The following is a 17,696-nucleotide window of genomic DNA, read 5'->3' as shown; positions in this document are numbered from 1 at the left end:
GCTAGTGCGCATGCGCCCGGGCGGGGCTCCGCCTCCCAGCGCCGCGCGGCTCACGGGTCACGTTCGGGCCCGGATCGCTGGTTCCCCAGCACCTGCCGCCGCCCCCTTACGCTCCGCGGCGCGGGGCGCCCTGGGATAGCGGCGGGCTCACCGGGTGAGCGCCCAGCGGGCCGGCGATCGGGGAGTGGGAAGTGCTGGAGGCTTAGGACCCACGCGGTGGGTCGGGCGGGAAGGCGGATCAGCGCGCGGGCTGGGGACAGTGCAAATGGCCTTTGAGCAGGCGGACAAGTAGTGGTCCAGGTGGGACTTCTTGCTGGCTCTGATGTCCATCATCTGCCAGAATTCCTGAGTCCTTTACCCTCCTCTGTGTCCACGGTCACCCCCCACGTCGCAGCTGAATAGGTTGAGGGCCTGAGACTTACCCTGTCCCGGAAGAGCGCTGATAATGACAAGACCCTGTCTACTCTAGTCCTCACAGAGGGAGGGTTGTGAGGGTTGGGCTAGATATTTTATCAACCAGTGCTGGAGGGAGTCGGGGAGGGGCGGGGGGAGGAGGGTGTGACTTTGGGAAGTGTGACCCTCCCTCACCACCATACCCTCCCAATGTGCTGTAGCTGGAACAGACTTTGGCCCCTTGCCTAGCACTCCCGATGCCTCATTTGCCTCTGACCTCTTTTCGACCACCGCTTTGGGGCTTGAGGCCCTCACGGGGCCTCCGCAGGTCCCGTCCCCTTTCCACCCAGTCAGAGCCCGATGGATCAGCCATCTCCCGGAGGAACCGTGAAGCCAAACAGAAGCGTCTGCGAGAGAAGCAGGCATCGCTGGAGGCTGGGATAGCCCCCAAGACCAAGGTTAGGAGTCCCGACAGCTGGTGCTTGGTTCTCTGAGACATCTTGGGAGAGCGCTGGAGGAGAGACTGGCTGGATTCCAGATGCCTGGGGTATCCTGAAATTGCAGCCCACCTTCTGGTTCCTCCTCTCTGCAGTCACCTGCAGAATCCAGTAAGGCCTGGACCCCTAAGGAGAGAGTGTTATATGAAATCCCCACGGAACATGGAGAAAAGAAAGGTAACTAGGAAACTTGAAGGCCTTTTCCCTCACATTTTGGTTGCCCATTCGGTCTGCTGAAATGCAACCTGGGAACAGAAGTCAAGAGTTAGTGGGGCTCTCCTCTGCCTCCATAGATGTCTCCCGGCCCCTGCCTCCTGCATACAGCCCCCAGTACGTTGAGGCTGCCTGGTACCCTTGGTGGGTGCGAGAGGGCTTCTTCAAACCAGAATATCAGGTTAGTACCTGGCAGGGAGGAGTGCTAAATGGTCCCCAGGACAGGATGGCCTGTAAGATTGGCGGGCATGAGTCTGGAGCTCACAGCCAACCACATTGCAGAGCCTGCCGAAAAGCAGGGAGAGCTTGTCTTCTCCCCCTGGTGTCTCAGGTGTTTCTCTAGGGCGGGACTTTTTCCTATAGTTCTTTCTGCTTTGGAGACACCAGAGGGTGCTATTCCCCAGGGAACATCCAGTCCTCTCTTGCCCTTTGACTTTTCTTTCCTTCTAGGCCAGGCTGCCGCAGGCCACAGGGGAGACCTTTTCCATGTGTATCCCACCCCCTAATGTCACAGGCTCCCTGCACATTGGGCATGCGCTGACCGTGGCCATACAGGATGCTCTCGTGCGCTGGTGAGAGGGGAATGGGGCTGCTTGAGTTCTTGGAGGAGAAAGAGAAATTGGGAAGGGATGAGGCTAAATGAACATGTAAGGCCATGGATTCCCATGAGGGTTTTTCTTTCACAGGCACCGGATGCGTGGGGATCGGGTGCTGTGGGTCCCTGGCTCAGATCATGCAGGGATTGCGACCCAAGTATGTCTTTTGCCAGTCGTCCCTTTTCTTGAGGGAGAGATTTCTTCCCCCAAAGTGACCTGATTCTCTGCCCCCTCATCTTACTGTAGGCTGTGGTGGAGAAACAGCTGTGGAAGGAGCGAGGAGTGAGGAGACATGAGCTGAGCAGGGCAGACTTCCTTAGGGAGGTGTGGAAGTGGAAGGAGGGGTGAGTATGGCGGGCAAGGCCGGAGGGGCTGAGACAGCAGGTTTGGACCCTGGCTTCCCAGCTCCTCTCTCCTAACATGTAGCTAGGGCTTTTCCCATTCAGCTCTAACTTCCTGTGGGAGTGTAAGCTCTGAAGTCCCTTAGCATTTGGTGGGATCTCCAAGCTTGGTGTGTGTGCATGTATTGTGTATTGTATATGTTAAAATGCATATATTTATGTGTAAGTGTATATATATATACACACACACACATATGGGCTCCCCAGGTGGCTCAGTGGTAGAGAATCTGCCTGCCAATGCAGGAGCCACAGGAGACACGGGTTCAGTCCCTGGTTAGGGAATATCCCCTGGAGTAGGAAATGGCAACCGACTCCAGTATTCTTGCCTGGAAATTTGCATGGGCAGAGGAGCCCTGTAGGTTGCAGTCCATGGGGTGTCAAAGAGTTGGACATGACTGAGTAACTAAGCATGCATGTGCTCCCCCATATATTTATATGTATGTATGGAAAAGGAAATGGCAGCCCACTCGAGTATTCTTGCCTGGAGAATCCCAGCGACGGCGGAGCCTGGTGGGCTGCTCTCTGTGGGGTCGCACAGAGTCGGACACGACTGAAGTGACTTAGCAGCAGCAGCAGCATATATATGTTTTTTCTTCCATTTATCCCATTTTCCTTTGTTTGGATTTCATCATCTCTCCTCACCTGTTCCCACTTTGCATCCTCTTGAAATTACCTTTTTTCTTCCAGGTCTGTTATCACATGCTGTCTTCTCTGTAATGCTTCTTTGTGTTTCCCACAAATCGGCTGCCCCTTCCCCTTTTACTAGAAATGTTATGTTTCTTTCAATATCATGGAAAGCCCCATACTGGGTCTGTGTGTCTCCTTTAGCTTCTCGAGGCTAGATCAGTGTTGAACTCACTCCAGCATCCAGCACTGCTGGGGCTTCACTGGGCCCGGGACATAGTTGATGTCTGGGACATGTTTGCTGACCCAAATCTCTCTGGGCACAGGAAAGGTGGCGAGATCTGTGAGCAGCTCAGAGCGCTGGGGGCCTCCCTGGACTGGGACCGAGAATGCTTTACTATGGATACCGTGAGTGTTCCATGCTGTGGTCCCTGTAGGTGTCAGGGAGGTGTTCAGAGTTCTGTGTGGGGAGGCGGGTTGCTGTGTATGTTAGGGTGGCCAGGGGGATGCCAGGGTCCCTGGTGGGGGGGTGGGCTGAGAAGAGGCTGTTGGATGTGGACACTCAGATCATTCTAGGGCTCCTCAGTGGCCGTGACAGAAGCTTTTGTGCGGCTCTACAAAGCTGGGTTGTTGTACCGGAGCCGGCAGCTGGTCAACTGGTCGTGTGCCTTGCGCTCCGCCATCTCGGATATTGAGGTGAGGCAGAGAAGGAGAGGCGGGTTTGCGAGAGCTCTGAGCCCAGGGGAGAGCTTGGACTCTGGAGTCAGACTGCCTGGATTCACATCTGAATCTGGCCACCTCCCAGCGATGTGGCTCCAGACAGGCTGTTAGCCTCTGTCAGCCTCAGTTTCCTCAGTCTGTAAAATTCAGGGGTGATGGAAATGCCTGCATCACGGGGGTGTTGTGAGAACTCTTAGGAGGTTGGCGTAATACCTGTGTGTGGTTTAAGTACTCAGTGAATATTTTCTTATTTATTTTTTGCTGTGCTGGGTCTTCATTGCTGTGTGTGGGCTTTCTCTAGTTGTGTCAAGTGGGGACTACTCTCTAGTTGCGATGCACAGGCTTCTCTTGTTGCAGAGCACAGATTCTAGAGTGAAGGCTTCGTAGTTGTGGTGCATGGGCTTAGTTGCCCTGCAACATGTGGAATCTTCCCACACCAGGGATCAAACACATGTCCCCTGCACTGGCAGGTGGGTTCTTAACCCTTAACCCCGGGAAGTCCAGTGAATATGTTCTTTAACTGTGACTGCACAAGGATTAGGTGAGGGGAAGGAAGTGGCTCCCAGGTCCTCTGAGTGGCTTTTTGATGGATGTCAGGGAGGCCGGGGCTGTGGATGAGTGGAGGTGGGAAACCAGTTATGAGCCTTGCAGAGAGGCTGCTCTCTGACCCTGCCTTTTCCACGCCCCCAGGTGGAAAGTCGACCCCTCCCTGGCCGCACGGAGCTTCAGTTGCCTGGCTGTCCCACCCCCGTGTCTTTTGGCCTCCTCTTTTCCGTGGCCTTCCCCGTGGATGGAGAGCCTGGTGAGGGTAGTCCTTGGAAGGGTCACCCACTTAACCTCTGCTTCCCCTGTTTTCTTGAGCCCACTTTGGGCTGATGGAGGCAACCCACCAGCCTGTCTTCCATGTGACTTGGTTGGAGGGGCATAGGGAACCTTGGAAGTATTGCGTCCTGGTGATACTCACCCTGGGTATCCTGGGCCATGTAAGAAAAGTGCACGCAGTCACTGCCCTGAGGGAGCTTAGTGTAATTCCACAACAGGCTGCTACCCCCAAAAGAGACAAAGGATCAGTTCTGAAGTGTGGTTTGAACAGTAGGTATTCCCAGGAGTTTGGAGAAGGGAAGATGGATGAGCTGGAATAGTCAGAGGTTTCTTATAGGAGGGACTGGTGCTGCCTCCAAGAAGGCACCGCATTTATGATCAGGGCACCAAGCAAAGATTCTAGTTGTATTTATTAACATTCTACTCTTGTCTCCCAAGTAGACTGTTGAGGAATTCTGTAGCACCAGACATCCCCTTAGGCCTCTGGTCATTAGCTTAGCAGAAGCTCCAGGGTCCTATAGACATTGGTCCCAGTTTTCTCCAGTTACTCCTGGGGGCCTGTTCTACCTTGACCATCCCCGCCTCCCACCTTTTCCAGTTCTCCTGACTTTAGCTGTGTCAAGAGTACAAGGTGAGGGCGAGGACCACCTTAAAGTGCTTGAATTTTGTCTTCAGGTGCAGAGGTTGTGGTGGGAACCACGAGGCCAGAGACGCTGCCTGGAGACGTGGCTGTGGCGGTCCATCCTGATGACTCCCGGTACACGGTAATAAGTGCTCCCTGCGGCCTGGCCTTCCACCCCTATACTTTCTCTTCCCTTCCTTTTAGGACAGCTCCTCCTCTCTGCTCCCTCTTCCTTTTCCTGAAATTTCCCTCATCTCGGCTCTTCAGTTGCTCTGAGTCAGCTCCCTTCTCTTCCTGATGTTCCACTTCAGCTCAGGGGCTGGCAGACAGTGGCCCGTGGGCCAGACCTCCTGTTCCTGTGTGAGCCACCCTCATTCTCTATGTATCGTCTGCAGCTCCATCATATGCTATCTAACTCTGCCATGGCAGCGGAGTGGAGTTGTAGAGACTGAATTTACCTCCTGTCCTGTAAAGGTTAAAATTCTTACACTCTGGCCCCTTAAGAAAATGTTTACTGCGCCCTGCTCTAGGTCTTTACCTTCTGGTTTTCACCCTCGTATTCCCAGGGTTCACATGCCCAGCCCAGACCCTTCCACCTGACACTTGTGTCTGTCCTTGATCCCTGTCCCTTCCCTTCAGCATCTACATGGGCGACAACTCTGTCATCCCTTGACGGGGCAGCTTCTCCCCCTTATCACAGACTGCACTGTTCAGCCACACGTGGGCACAGGTAAGTGGGGGCAGGGGAGAGACAGGAAGTCAGGGCTTCTGGGGGTGAGGGGAGGGGAGAGAACCAGGAAGAGGCAGAAAGTAGGGGAAGGGTAGTCTCAGTGGATCGTGGGGGATGAGAGGGAGGGATGGGGTAGCGTGGGCGATGGTGACACATCTGGAAAAGCACTGGTCAGGGTCCAGTGCTAATGGCAGTCCTGCTCCCCTAGGGGCAGTGAAGGTGACTCCAGCGCACAGCCCTGCCGATGCTGAGCTGGGGGCCCGACACGGCTTGAGCCCCCGGAGTGTCATTGCAGAGGATGGGACCATGACCACCCTTTGTGAGGACTGGCTGCAGGTGATACCCAGTGATAACCCATCCTTTGGGGGCACCCTCTGCCCCATCTCCCCTCCCCCACACTCTTTATTTTTCTAGCAGCCTTAAAGCTTTACTACTGCTACTTCTCCACAGGGTCTTCACCGATTTGTGGCCCGGGAAAAGATTCTGTCCGCACTGAGGGAGCGGGGCCTGTTCCGGGGCCTCCAGAACCACCCCATGGTGCTGCCCATTTGCAGGTAAGCCCGTTTTCACTCCTTTCCTTTGACCGCCCCCGGAAGGGGATGGGTGAAGCTTAAGAGTGACTACAAGATGGAATGTGCACCCCTCATGCTGGAACACGAGCTCTGCGTCTGGGCTATTGGCTGCCGTATCCTCGGCACAGAGGGCCTGCCACAGAGTCGGGTCCTGTGTCCCTTTCAGCCGTTCCGGGGATGTGGTAGAATACCTACTGAAGAGCCAGTGGTTTGTCCGCTGCCGGGAAATGGGGGAGCAAGCCGCCAAGGTGAGGCTGCAGTGTGGGGAAGCTGGGGCCTGCCTGGGTGGGAATGAAGAAACAGGGAGGCTGGGGCCCTGTCTAGCTGTGCTCGTTGAGGGGAGAGCTGTGGGGGTGGAGGCAGGGTGCCCAGAAAGGGCTGGCTTGCATCTTCACTCAAGTCCAGACTCTTCTCAGGAGGCTTGGGAGGTTCTTTCTGAGTTTCAGAACCACCTCAGAGACCACTGGTCCCATTCATGGGGATCGGGGGTGCGGGTAGGGAACAACCCTCTAAAGGTCCTTCCTCCTCCAGGCCGTGGAGTCCGGGGCCCTGGAGCTCAGTCCCTCCTTCCACCAGAAGAACTGGCAGCACTGGTTTTCCCACATGGGGTAAGCAGGGGAGCTCTCAGGGGAGGCGGACGGGGGCCCACTGGTCACGCTAAGAAATCACTCATAGGAAAAAGGAAGAAAAAAATCACTCGCATCCTCTCGGCAGGGACTGGTGTGTCTCCCGGCAGCTGTGGTGGGGCCATCGGATTCCAGCCTACCTGGTTGTAGAGGAGCACACAAAGGTCGGTAGGAGAAAGCGGAAGGGAGGGCTGGATTTGGCCAGAAGAGCCTCAGCGCAGGAGTCAGAGGGCCTCCAGCGCTGGTCCCAGCTCCCTGCCCCTGCTGTGCTTCTGATCTATGAACCACTCTTGTGTGAGCTGAGCTTCTGAGCTGGCATTTCTTCATCTCACCACCAGAGGGCGCCAGCCTTTCTCAGCCCAGCAGAAACCATGAACACCCCGTGCTGTCCCATACACGTCCTCTACTCCTTACTTCCGCAGGGTGATACAGAGGACTGCTGGGTGGTCGGGCGGACAGAGGCCGAGGCCAGAGAAGTAGCTGCAGAATTAACAGGGAGACCAGGGGTGGAGCTGACCTTGGAGAGGGGTGGGTACTCCACCAGAGGTGGGCAGGGCAGGGAACAGGTACTGAGGTGGACAAGGTGGGGTCGGGGAAGCTGGGAATGGGGCAGAGCCCTGGTCTCTATGAGTGAGGGTTGGGCTGTAGAGGTTGGCAGCAGTGGGCTGAGGTCCTGATGCTGAGGTTCCAATTGTTCCCATTCTGTCTCCCAGACCCTGATGTCCTGGACACGTGGTTCTCCTCGGCTCTCTTCCCCTTTTCTGCCCTGGGCTGGCCCCGAGAGGTGAGGTGGGTTGAGACGAAGAGAGTCAAGGTGGGAATGAAGAAATGACCCCCACGGCCCCTCAGAGGGTCTTATGAAGAGCTGGAGGCCCCAGACTTGAGCCTCTCACTGTTTATCTCTTTCCTCCTAGACCCCAGACCTGGCTCATTTCTACCCCCTGTCACTTTTGGAAACGGGCAGTGACCTCCTGCTGTTCTGGGTGGGCCGCATGGTCATGTTGGGGACCCAGCTCACAGGGCAGCTCCCCTTCAGCAAGGTAACGACCCTTTGGTGCCCTGCCCTTCTCTGAGACTCCCCAGTCTCCTCCAAGCCTTGTCTTCTGTTCTAACCCCTCGTATGGGGTTTTCTGGGTTCCCAGTTCCTTGATCCTGATTCACGTTCCAACCTAACCCCTAATCCCTGAAGGACAGCCAGAGGCCCTCCAGAGGAAAGTTCTGCAGGCCCCACTTCTGACCCCCTCTGTGCCCCCAGGTCCTGCTTCACTCTATGGTCCGGGACAGGCAGGGCCGGAAGATGAGCAAGTCCCTGGGGAATGTGCTGGACCCACGGGACATCATCAGTGGGGTGGAGCTGCAGGTCAGGATGGGGTTTTCCAGATAAAGGAAGGGGAGCTGAAGGGAGGGGCTGGCGGAGGGCTGGAGCTGGGAGGGCCAGTGGGAGGGGCCCTGGTAGGGGAAGGGGCTTCCACTGAGCCCAGTGAATTACTCACCCACCCCAGGTACTGCAGGAAAAGCTGAGGGATGGAAACTTGGACCCCGCAGAGCTGGCGATTGCGGCCACGGCGCAGGTGAGTCTGACCTGTTCCAGCCTCTAGCTCATGGCCACCAGTTCCCTCTGCAACCTGCCTTCTGGCCCTGCAGCCTCATAGGCAGCTGCCACCCCTCTTCTCTCTCTTGCTGCAGAGAAAGGACTTCCCTCATGGGATCCCTGAGTGCGGGACAGACGCTCTGAGATTCACCCTGTGCTCCCACGGGGCCCTGGGTAAGCCTGGGCGAGGGCAGCGGGCAGCAGCCTCTGTGTGGGCCAAGGGCTCCCCTGTAGCTGCCACCGGGGAACGGTGCACACTCCTTTCCTCCACTCCCTCCCAGGGGGCGACTTGCACCTGTCCGTCTCTGAGGTCCTGAGCTTCCGACACTTCTGCAATAAGATCTGGAATGCTCTGCGCTTTATCCTGAATGCTCTTGGGGAGGAATTCATACCCCAACCTGCAGAGGAGGTAAGAGATAAAGAGGAGATGCTTGGGAGCTGGGTAGTCCGACATCTGAGTCTTGGAGGAGGCATCTGGAAGGAAAGGAGGCAGAGGGGTGGGAATTGAGCCGTCCCACCCTGAAGCCCCTTCTGCTGCAGCTGTCCCCTGCCTCCCGCATGGACGCCTGGATCCTCAGCTGCCTGGCCCGCACGGCCCAGGACTGTGAGCGGGGCTTCCTCACCCGTGAGCTCTCGCTCGTCACCCATGCCCTGCACCACTTCTGGCTGCACAACCTCTGCGATGTCTACTTGGTGAGTGAGACGGGGCAGTCCCCCTGCAGCCCTGCTTCCTGTCCCCTGGCAGAGAGCTCTGAACTGGATTTTTAATTCCTCCCTCAGAATAGGAAGAAAGGTGAGATTGAGAAATCCCAGTTCCCCTCTTCCCTGGGACTGGCCTGGGCACTGTTCCCTGCCTGTCAGCTGAGGAGCGGGGAGGAGGAGGGGACACTTCTAGAAGACTGAGTCTGACAACACAGGGTTGGGAGGCTTGTTGTTCACTTGCTAAGTTGTATCCATCTCTTTGTGATCCCATGGACTGCAGCAGTCAGGCTACCCTGTCCTTCACTATCTCCCAGAGTGTGCTCAAGTTCATGTCCATTGAGTTGGTGATGCTATCTAACCGTCTCATCCTTTGCTGCCCCCTTCGACTGACTTTCGCTTCACTTCTCCTTTTGTCTTCAATCTTTCCCAGCATCAGGGTCTTTTCTAGTGAGTCAGCTCTTCGCATTGTAGATGGAGATTGTTTTCAGTTCCTGTAATTGCTGCGTTTGGACCCTAGGCAGGCTGGGAGCAGACAGGGAGCAAGAGTACCGGTCTTTAGACCCAGAGGTTCTCTCAAAAGGAGGGCTTGTTTACCATGGAGTGTCAGGTCCCACCTCTAGAGCGGCTCAGTCAGGCAGGCCGGGGGGTAGGTGGCAAAAGTGTTCATTTCTTGTCCCAGGTGATCCTGACACTGTTGGCTGAGGACCCCTTCCTAGATTTCTGTTTCTCAACTAAAAAAAAAAAAATTTCTGTCTCTGTGGTTAAAAAAAACACAAAACTCAATGCTTTTCATTCTAACTACAAACATCCCTGACAGTTTTATTCCTCACCCACCCCTGAATCTCTGCCCTAGATTTCCCCTTGTCACATGCTCCATTCTGTGTCTGGGGACAGCTCATGGTCTCAGAGATGCTGGGTGCTCCCATTTACCCACAGCATCCCCACTGGCAGGGCGGCGAGTGTGTGGAGGAGGGAGGTGGCCGTGGCTGCCCCCTGACCATTGGCTTCCTCCCTAGGAGGCCGTGAAGCCTGTGCTATCACATTCTCCCCGCCCCCCGGAGCCGCCTCAGGTCCTGTTCTTCTGCGCTGACGTCGGTCTCCGCCTCCTCGCCCCACTGATGCCCTTCCTGGCTGAAGAGCTCTGGCAGAGGCTGCCCCCCAGGCCTGGTGGTCCCCCTGCCCCCAGCATCTGTGTTGCCCCCTACCCGAGTGCCCGCAGCTTGGTGAGTCACGCCCATGGAGTCTTGGGATGGGATTACTGGTAAAGACTCGGGGGCAAGTCTTCTAGAAGGACTTGCTGCTGTGAGGTCATTGACAGTGCTGGTCTGTACTTTGCCGTGGAGTCTTGAGGAAGATGGATTTTTCCTGCAGGGCAGGAATAACTCTAGGGTGTCAGGGGCAGTGTTAGCAAGTGGTTAAGAGCAGGATACTGTCACCAGACTGACACTAGCTGTGTGACCATGTGTCAGTTTCCTCCATCTTTAAACTGAGGACAGTAATAGTACGTGTCACGGTTGTGATGAGGATTAGATCTTAGTAATAGGATATCCCAAAAATCTTAGTGTAGTTTTAAGCTTTCAAATGCCACAAACTCACCCAAAAATCATTTTCAAGTTTAACCAAGTTTCTTTTTTGCTTTCTTGGTTTTGTGAGCTTTGAATAATACCTTTTAAATTACTATGTATTTTTGGTTGTTTGTCATTGTCCATGGATCTAAACATTGTCTATGGATCATCTAAGACCTTCTTAGATGATGCCCTAGTTTTTGCCATGTTCCGTTCCTTGAGGTGGTGAATTGTGTGTGTGGTAGAGAGAGCAGGTCATTGCTCTAAGCAGATGGGGGTGGGCGGGCGGATGGAGGTCAGAGCCGGGAGAGTTGAGACCGAGTCTCGGGGGGGCCTGCTTACCCACCCTGGTTGCACACCTCCAGGAGCACTGGCACCAGCCTGAGCTGGAGCGGCGCTTCTCCCGGGTTCAGGAGTCCGTGCAGGCGCTCAGGGCTCTGCGCGCCACCTACCAGCTGACCAAGGCCCGGCCCCGAGGTGAGGCGGGCCCCACGCTCCTGAGTCCCTGCAGACGGGAGGGTCTGATGGGGAAGAGGGGGAGCTTGGAGGGCAGGGCCCCGAGTTAGGAGGTGTGGGAGGAGGGCCTGGGCCCTCCACCTGACAACTCCCGTTCCTCCCCAGTGCTGCTGCAGAGCTCAGAGCCTGGCGAGCAGGGCCTCTTTGAGGCCTTCCTGGAGCCGCTGGGCACCCTGGGCCACTGTGGGGCGGTGGGCCTTCTACCCACTGGTGCAGCAGCCCCCTCGGGCTGGGTCCAGGCCCCCCTCAGTGACACCAGTCAGGTGTATATGGAGCTGCAGGTGAGCAGAGGAGACTGGAGGGGGCAGGGAGGGGCTGAAAGGATGTCGGGAGGCGGGCAAGGGGTGGGTTCTCTAAAAGTGAGGAGGGGTCTTGGAATGGTGGTGGGTGAGTGAGAGGGGGTGTTGGGTGGATGGCAGAGGGCTGAGCCTTCTTCCTCTGTTATTGCACAGGGCCTGGTGGACCCCCAGACCCACCTACCTCGGCTGGCTGCCCGAAGACACAAGTTGCAGAAGCAGCTTGATGGCCTCCTAGCCCGGCCCCCGTCAGAGGGAGAGGCGGAGACTCAGAGGCAGCAGAAGGTGAGGCTAGGGGAGGCCACTCAGGGCGCCGGGCTCCCTGAAGGAATGAGGGCTAGGGGCACGCAGGGCGGGGTGACCCCCCACCTCCATTCTCACCCACTTCTCTCCTCGCTCAGCTTTCTTCCCTCCAGTTGGAATTGTCAAAACTGGACAAGGCGGCCTCTCACCTCCGGCAGCTGATGGATGCGTCTCCAAGCCCTGGGGGCTCATCATCCCCGTGACTTTCCTCCCTCCCAGACCCACCTTTGAGACCTCTGAGGACAGACCGGGCAGCATCAGGGTGTTATGTGGTCCAGCCCCTTCGTTTTGTCAGTGAGGAAACACACTGGCTTGTCAGATGACTGGGTGACCTTGAGACGCTCACATTTTTGCCCTAGCCCCCCTCCTCTGAGGTCCCACCTGGAAGTTTGGGAAGGAGGACACTCAGATAAACTTAAAATCCCAAACATGTCTGCTGTGGTCCTTTTATCCTTTCCCTTAGCCATGACTTTCCCGCCTCTTGATTGTTCCTGACACTCTGGTCTGGGAAAAGGGGAGCAGCCTCCTAGTGCTCTGGGCCATGGTGGGAGTGTGGGTGCTGGGAAGGGCCTCCCTCATTGGACGGGAGAGATGCTCTCGAGTAGGGCCTGAGCACAGTGACCTGGGTTCCACTTACTTCCTGCACTTACTGACAGTGGCCCGACTTCTGTAGGCTCTTTCTCTGCTTTTCACCAAAAGGGAGCTTCCCTGCTGCTTGGCCTTATCTCCAGAGATGCTGAGGGGATGGGGGACTTCCCACAGGCCTGGGGATCTGCAGGCTGGGCTGGGGATTGAGCTCCTCCCGCTTCTGTGTACCTGAGACCACAGTGCTAGGGACACACCGCCCAGCCTCAGACAGGGGTACATAGAAACACACAGACGCCCTCCTAGCCACCTTACACACCTTGTCCCACTGGTGGAATTCAGGGGCCTGCCACCCAAGTGACATTCTGTCCAGCAGCCCTGAGAACCTACTGTGTGCTGGGCCTGGCTGGATCCTCTGTGGTGCCATTTATTCCTCCTGAGAACCTCATGAGGCAGGTGTTTGCTCCATTTTAGATTTCAAGAGACTTGCTCAGGGAATAAAAGGCATTAGTCCACAGTATCAGCTGGAATTACTGGAGTTCAGCCCAGTAAGTTAGGTGCCAGTTATCTGCCTGCTCTAACCAAGCTTCAGAGATAGTGGTGGCTAATCTATAAAAATATTGAATCACTATGTTGTACATCTGAAACTAATATTATGAATCAGCTATACTTCAATTAAAAAATAAAAAATAAGAGTTATTTTTAAAAAGCAACAAAGATAATGGCTTAGATGAGATAGGTGTTTCTTTTGCTGGGCGGAAGCAGTGCAGGACTCTGCAATGGAGGAGTCCGTATCCCTTTTGTTCTTACTTTCCTGCCATCTTAATACACTCTTCCCAACTCTGGGTCTAAGGAATGCTCCCACCAGTATACCACATCCCGCCAGAGGGGAAAGAAAAGGAGGGAGTGAGCACCTTCCTTTTTCTTGAGCACCTATTACATGCAGGGCTCTATTCTGAACCCTTGGGTTTATCAATGAGAGAAACAAAAATCTTTGCTCTTTTGTACTTTGATTTAGGCTTCCCTTGTGGCTCAGATGGTAAAGAATCTGCCTGCAATGCAGGAGACCCAGGTTCGATCCCTGAGCCGGGAAGATTCCCTGGAGAAGGGGATAGCAACCCACTCCAGTATTCTTGCCTAGAGAATTCCATGCACAGAGAAGCCCTGGTGGGCTACAGTCCATGGGTCGCAAAGAGTCTGACACGACTGAGTGACTACACTTACACTTTTTCTTACTTTGATTCTAGCAGAGACAGTCAGAAAAATACACATGTAAAATAAATAAAAATTAAGCAACAAAAACAGTGCACTGTCTGCTCCTCCATCCTTTTGGAGATCCAGACATTTAATCCCTCAACTTGTTTGGGGTCTATTCACCTGACCCATCTGCCCACTGGTGCAGCCTAGAGGTCAGTCATGAAATACTGGGGTCCTACAGAGCCCCCAGCTACCTCTCCTCCTCCAGTGGTAATAGTCCCAGGACAGTTGTCAAGGAAACGAAAGAACTTTTGTTTTGTTATGCTTTCTTATCTTCAGGGATACTCCATTTGGAGCTGTTACCTTTCCCTTGCTCCAAAGGAGCCAGTCTCTATTTTCATGTGGTGGTGGTGCTGTGCGGGGTTGGAGCAGGTTGGTAGGACAGGTACTGTGGAGAGCAGGAAGCAATCATACCAATAGCCCTTCATGGTCAAGTCTGGGCTGCATGCTTGCATTTAGAGTCAGCCAGTAAGAAGTCAAGAGCATCTTGAGTGTGGAGTAAGATGAGTACCTGCCTTAAGAACAGCAGGAGGTGGGACTTCCCGGGTGGTCCAGTGGTTGGGACTCTGTGTTTCCACTGCAAGGGGTCCAGGTTCGACCGCCTGATCTGGGAACTGGGCTCCTACATGTCATGCAGCCAAAAAAAAAAAGGAAAAGCAGGAGAAGGCAGAGCCCCAGGGGTCTAAGACTTTTATACGGGGCCAGGTTTCCACCCTAATAAAAGTTCCTACCGTCCAGACCCACTTATCTGACAGGTACCATGGCAAGTGTCCTCAGTAGCCTATCCATGGAATCCTCAGGACAATTCAAGGAAGCAGGTACTACCATTATCCTCATTTTGCTGGTAAAGCAATGGAGACTGGGACTTCGCTGGTGGTCCAGTCTTAACAGACTTTGAGCTTCTTTTTTTTAATGGCTCTTAAAATCTTTTTTTAATTGAAGGATAATTACTTTACAGAATTTTGTTGTTTTCTGTCAAACCTCAACATGAATAAAAATAAGGAATGCTTCACGAATTTGCGTGTCATCCTTGCACAGGGGCCGTGCTAATGTTCTCTGTATTGTTCCAATTTTAGTACATGTGCTGCCAAAGCAAGCACCAGACTTCGAGCTTCTGATCTGGGGGCCTGGGTTTGATCCCTGACCAGGGAACTAGATCCCACATGCCTCACCTAATACCCAGAGCAGGAAAAAAAAAAAAAAGGAAGTTCTAGGAGAATAAGGAACTCATCCACGACATAAGCGTGGGCCTGTGGGATTACATGTTCCCATAGGCACCCATGCTGTCTCCCCTCCTATTCTGCCAGGCTGGCCATCCTCTCACAAGCTGAACCCCTCGTCTCTCACGTCAAAAGTCCCCCACCCCACCTGCTACCCTGACTGGGCGTGTTCTGCCCACATCCCTGCCTGAGGTTCCTGAGCCCCCAGCCCCAAAGCGTAAGCAAAGGGAGAGGAAATTAAAATCTTGCTTAAGCCAAGGCATTTGCCTGGTGTCAGACGTCTCCATTGCTAATGGACCTCAAGTAAGTGACTTACCGTCTTTTAAGCCTCGATTTCCTCATCGGTAAAATGGGATAATGAGATCTATTATGCTATATGGGAACCTGCTGCAGGTGTTGACATGGGAAAGCCTCCTGCCTGGAACAAAGCAGGAATTCAGTAAAGGTTCCTTTCCTTTATTCCCAGGTGCTCTGAGGAACTCAACTTGAAGTGCACGTGCACGTGTGCGCGCACGCGCGTGTGTATATGTGTGTGTGTGTGTGTGTCCCCAAGTAGGCCTTTGGCGTGGTGTTAGGAGAATGCCAAAGTTTCCCGGTGCATCCACCGGGGAAACCCTTTGCTTAACAAGGGAGAGTCAGAGACTTGAGTATCCAGTTCCCTTTTCCTGCCAGCCCCTCCGCTCATGAACCCACAAAGTCAGGTCACTGAATTCAGCATATTTACTGCCACTTAACAGGGTGAGGGCCTGCTGGAAGGCAGGGTCAGGGTGTGGTGCCTGCTCCCCGGGGACCGGATGCCCCAGCTGAGACGGGCACAGGCTTCGACTGCTCTCAGACTCTGCAGGTGACGTGCTGTGAGGACCCTGCTTGATGCAGGGTGACGTTGGTCCCCAGGGGGAGGTGGAGGAGGAGGCAGAACTGAGGGAGGCAGAGGGCCAGAGGGTGAGGTGTAAGATGGCTGTCACTCACACCTGGGGGCGGCCAGCAGCCCAAACCGACTCAGAAATGCACTCCAAGTTCACACAGCCCCCTCTGTTTCCCTCCCAAAGGACTACCTTCTGGAGAAAGTCCAGGAAGCTGGAATTGTAGGAGGAATTTGCCAGAAGGGAGTTCTTCAACTTCAGTTGCAAAGTCATTCCCGGCCCTAGGGATCCAGATGCACAACTGAGGACCCAGTTGCCAGGAACAGGCTCCCTCAGGGGTGCGGGTGCCCCTCCTGCCCCACCCCAACCCGAGGTCTTTCGGCCCTTCCAGACGATGCCCTTCCAGACCCTTTCAGCCCTGAGCCCTCAGGACCTCAGGACTAGGGCGCCTCCATCTCTCTCTCACCCCCTCTCGGCCTCTTCTTGTCTTGGGGAACCAGGTGTGTAGCGCTCCAGACTCACCTGCCCCCTGTGAGCTGCCGACGAGGGTCAGGAGGAGGACGAGGGGCAGCCCAGTCCCCATCACGGCTCTATCCCCTCGCTTCTCAGATGGTGGAAGAGATGTCTGCAGGCCTGCTGGCCTCTCCTCACTGGGCCTGCCTTCCTGCTCCCTACTCAGTCCCAGCAATGGTGCGCGTGGGGTGATGGGAGGGGGGCTGGGCAACTGGATTTTCCAGTTCTTTCAATAAGGCTCTGAGGACCCAGGAGAGGGCCATTCACTGGGCTGTTGGGGAAAGGGAGGGCGGTCCCCTTTCCTCAATCCCGTGTCCCACTTCTCCCCCACGTCTCAAAGCTTGAGAGGGAGTGGGTGCCCCAGGGAGGGAAGTTGGGGAGGCGTCCCTTCGTGCTGGTGTCTGGGCCTCACCCACGCCTGGGCTTCTCATTGCTCTTTAGGGATTAATTATTAACTGTGATTAATTTCTATCGGCCATGCCACCCAAGGGTTCAGGAATGTGGGCCCAAAAGGGAGGGGCAGATTACACGGAGTTCTCCCCAAACCCAAGTGTCCTGCTCCCTCAGCCGCAGTGACTTTCTGGGTGAGGGGGAACTTTCACCTTTGAATATTTTTGTTTTAGTCTAACATATCCTAGCTACTTGGGCGGAGACGCAGTTTCATCAAATATCCCCACCACGTCCTGCCTCATGTGCTCACGCAAAAGAAATCCCTTCATCCTCCCAGCCAAAGCCCTTTCCCACGTCACTCAGAATGGCAAACACAAGGACAGGATGTAGAGGGAATTTGGAGCCTGTCTAATTTACCTTCTTTCTTTCTTCTTTATTTATTTTATTTGACTGCACCGAGTCTTAGTCACAGCATATGGGATCTAGTTCCCTGACTAGGGATCAAACTCCAGGCCCCCTGCAATGGGGGTGTGGTCTTAGCCCCTGGACCACGAGGGAAGTCCCTACCCTCTTTCTTTAAAAAAAAATAGGAAACTAAGGCTCAGAGAGGGTAAATGACTTATTAAGGTCACACAGTAAGTCAGTAGCAGAGAGATTAGACACAGACCAGGCTGTCATTAGCCAGACACAGGGATAAGCTCAACAGACTGACAAACTAGTCGTGTAAACCCTCTAGAATACACACGGGCACATGCCCTGTTATCATCTTAGTTGCCTCCCTATGTGTCTTATCTCCCTTCCCCCCAAAACCAGTGGGCCCCTGAGCAGAGGGATGGAGACAGAGAGGGTACAGGGCAGAGTCAGGGAGAAAAGCCAAAACCAGGACCAGTAAGATGGAGAGATGGAAGGAGACACTGTCTATACCATAAATGTAAATAACGGGCAACCCACGGGCTCTCAGACGTGTACTGGACCGCAGGGAACCCAGATAGGGAGGAATTCATGGACAAAAGGATCAGCAGACATAGGAGGCAGGAGCGGCAGGGAGGAACGGGGAACACAGAGAGGTGCTTCGGGGT

General features: G+C 54.7%; 2 protein-coding genes and 1 non-coding gene across 4 annotated transcripts; 1 reads left to right on the top strand and 2 right to left on the bottom strand.

The window, feature by feature from the left end:
• The first annotated feature begins 8 nt into the window (after positions 1–8).
• VARS2 (valyl-tRNA synthetase 2, mitochondrial) lies at positions 9–12,221 on the top strand. 2 transcript variants are annotated; one of them, XM_043450133.1, is made up of 30 exons: positions 9–154; positions 615–851; positions 986–1,067; positions 1,184–1,284; positions 1,554–1,675; positions 1,790–1,856; positions 1,946–2,043; positions 3,051–3,132; positions 3,301–3,420; positions 4,135–4,246; positions 4,942–5,030; positions 5,528–5,618; positions 5,827–5,954; positions 6,069–6,172; positions 6,357–6,438; positions 6,722–6,798; positions 6,905–6,980; positions 7,239–7,344; positions 7,530–7,600; positions 7,731–7,856; positions 8,072–8,176; positions 8,319–8,387; positions 8,503–8,581; positions 8,689–8,816; positions 8,933–9,100; positions 10,126–10,332; positions 11,040–11,151; positions 11,296–11,471; positions 11,643–11,771; positions 11,888–12,221. In XM_043450133.1, exons 2-30 carry the CDS (start codon positions 651–653, stop codon positions 11,990–11,992), a joined length of 3,213 nt encoding a protein of 1,070 aa, XP_043306068.1. In that variant the 5' UTR covers positions 9–154; positions 615–650; the 3' UTR covers positions 11,993–12,221. The 2 variants fall into 2 exon arrangements, with proteins under 2 accessions (XP_043306068.1, XP_043306069.1); XM_043450134.1 differs by having other exon boundaries at positions 10–154; positions 8,948–9,100.
• A 2,403-nt stretch (positions 12,222–14,624) lies between these two features.
• LOC122430243 lies at positions 14,625–14,731 on the bottom strand. The gene has a single exon (XR_006266316.1). It is a non-coding gene; the product is annotated as a U6 spliceosomal RNA (small nuclear RNA).
• Positions 14,732–15,553: 822 nt separating this feature from the next.
• Positions 15,554–16,617, bottom strand: SFTA2 (surfactant associated 2). Its single transcript, XM_043450393.1, has 3 exons — positions 16,237–16,617; positions 15,907–15,995; positions 15,554–15,769 (listed from the first exon to the last, which is right to left on the bottom strand). The coding sequence occupies exons 1-3, from the start codon at positions 16,295–16,297 to the stop codon at positions 15,683–15,685; spliced, it is 237 nt and encodes a 78-aa protein (XP_043306328.1). The 5' UTR covers positions 16,298–16,617; the 3' UTR covers positions 15,554–15,682.
• Between the last annotated feature and the right edge of the window lie 1,079 nt (positions 16,618–17,696).

This window comes from Cervus canadensis, chromosome 28, assembly GCF_019320065.1.
Source record: "Cervus canadensis isolate Bull #8, Minnesota chromosome 28, ASM1932006v1, whole genome shotgun sequence".
NCBI classification, from domain to species: Eukaryota; Metazoa; Chordata; class Mammalia; order Artiodactyla; family Cervidae; genus Cervus; species Cervus canadensis.
The sequence above is the reverse complement of the archived record's forward strand: the minus strand, read 5'-3'. Positions and strand labels throughout refer to the sequence as shown.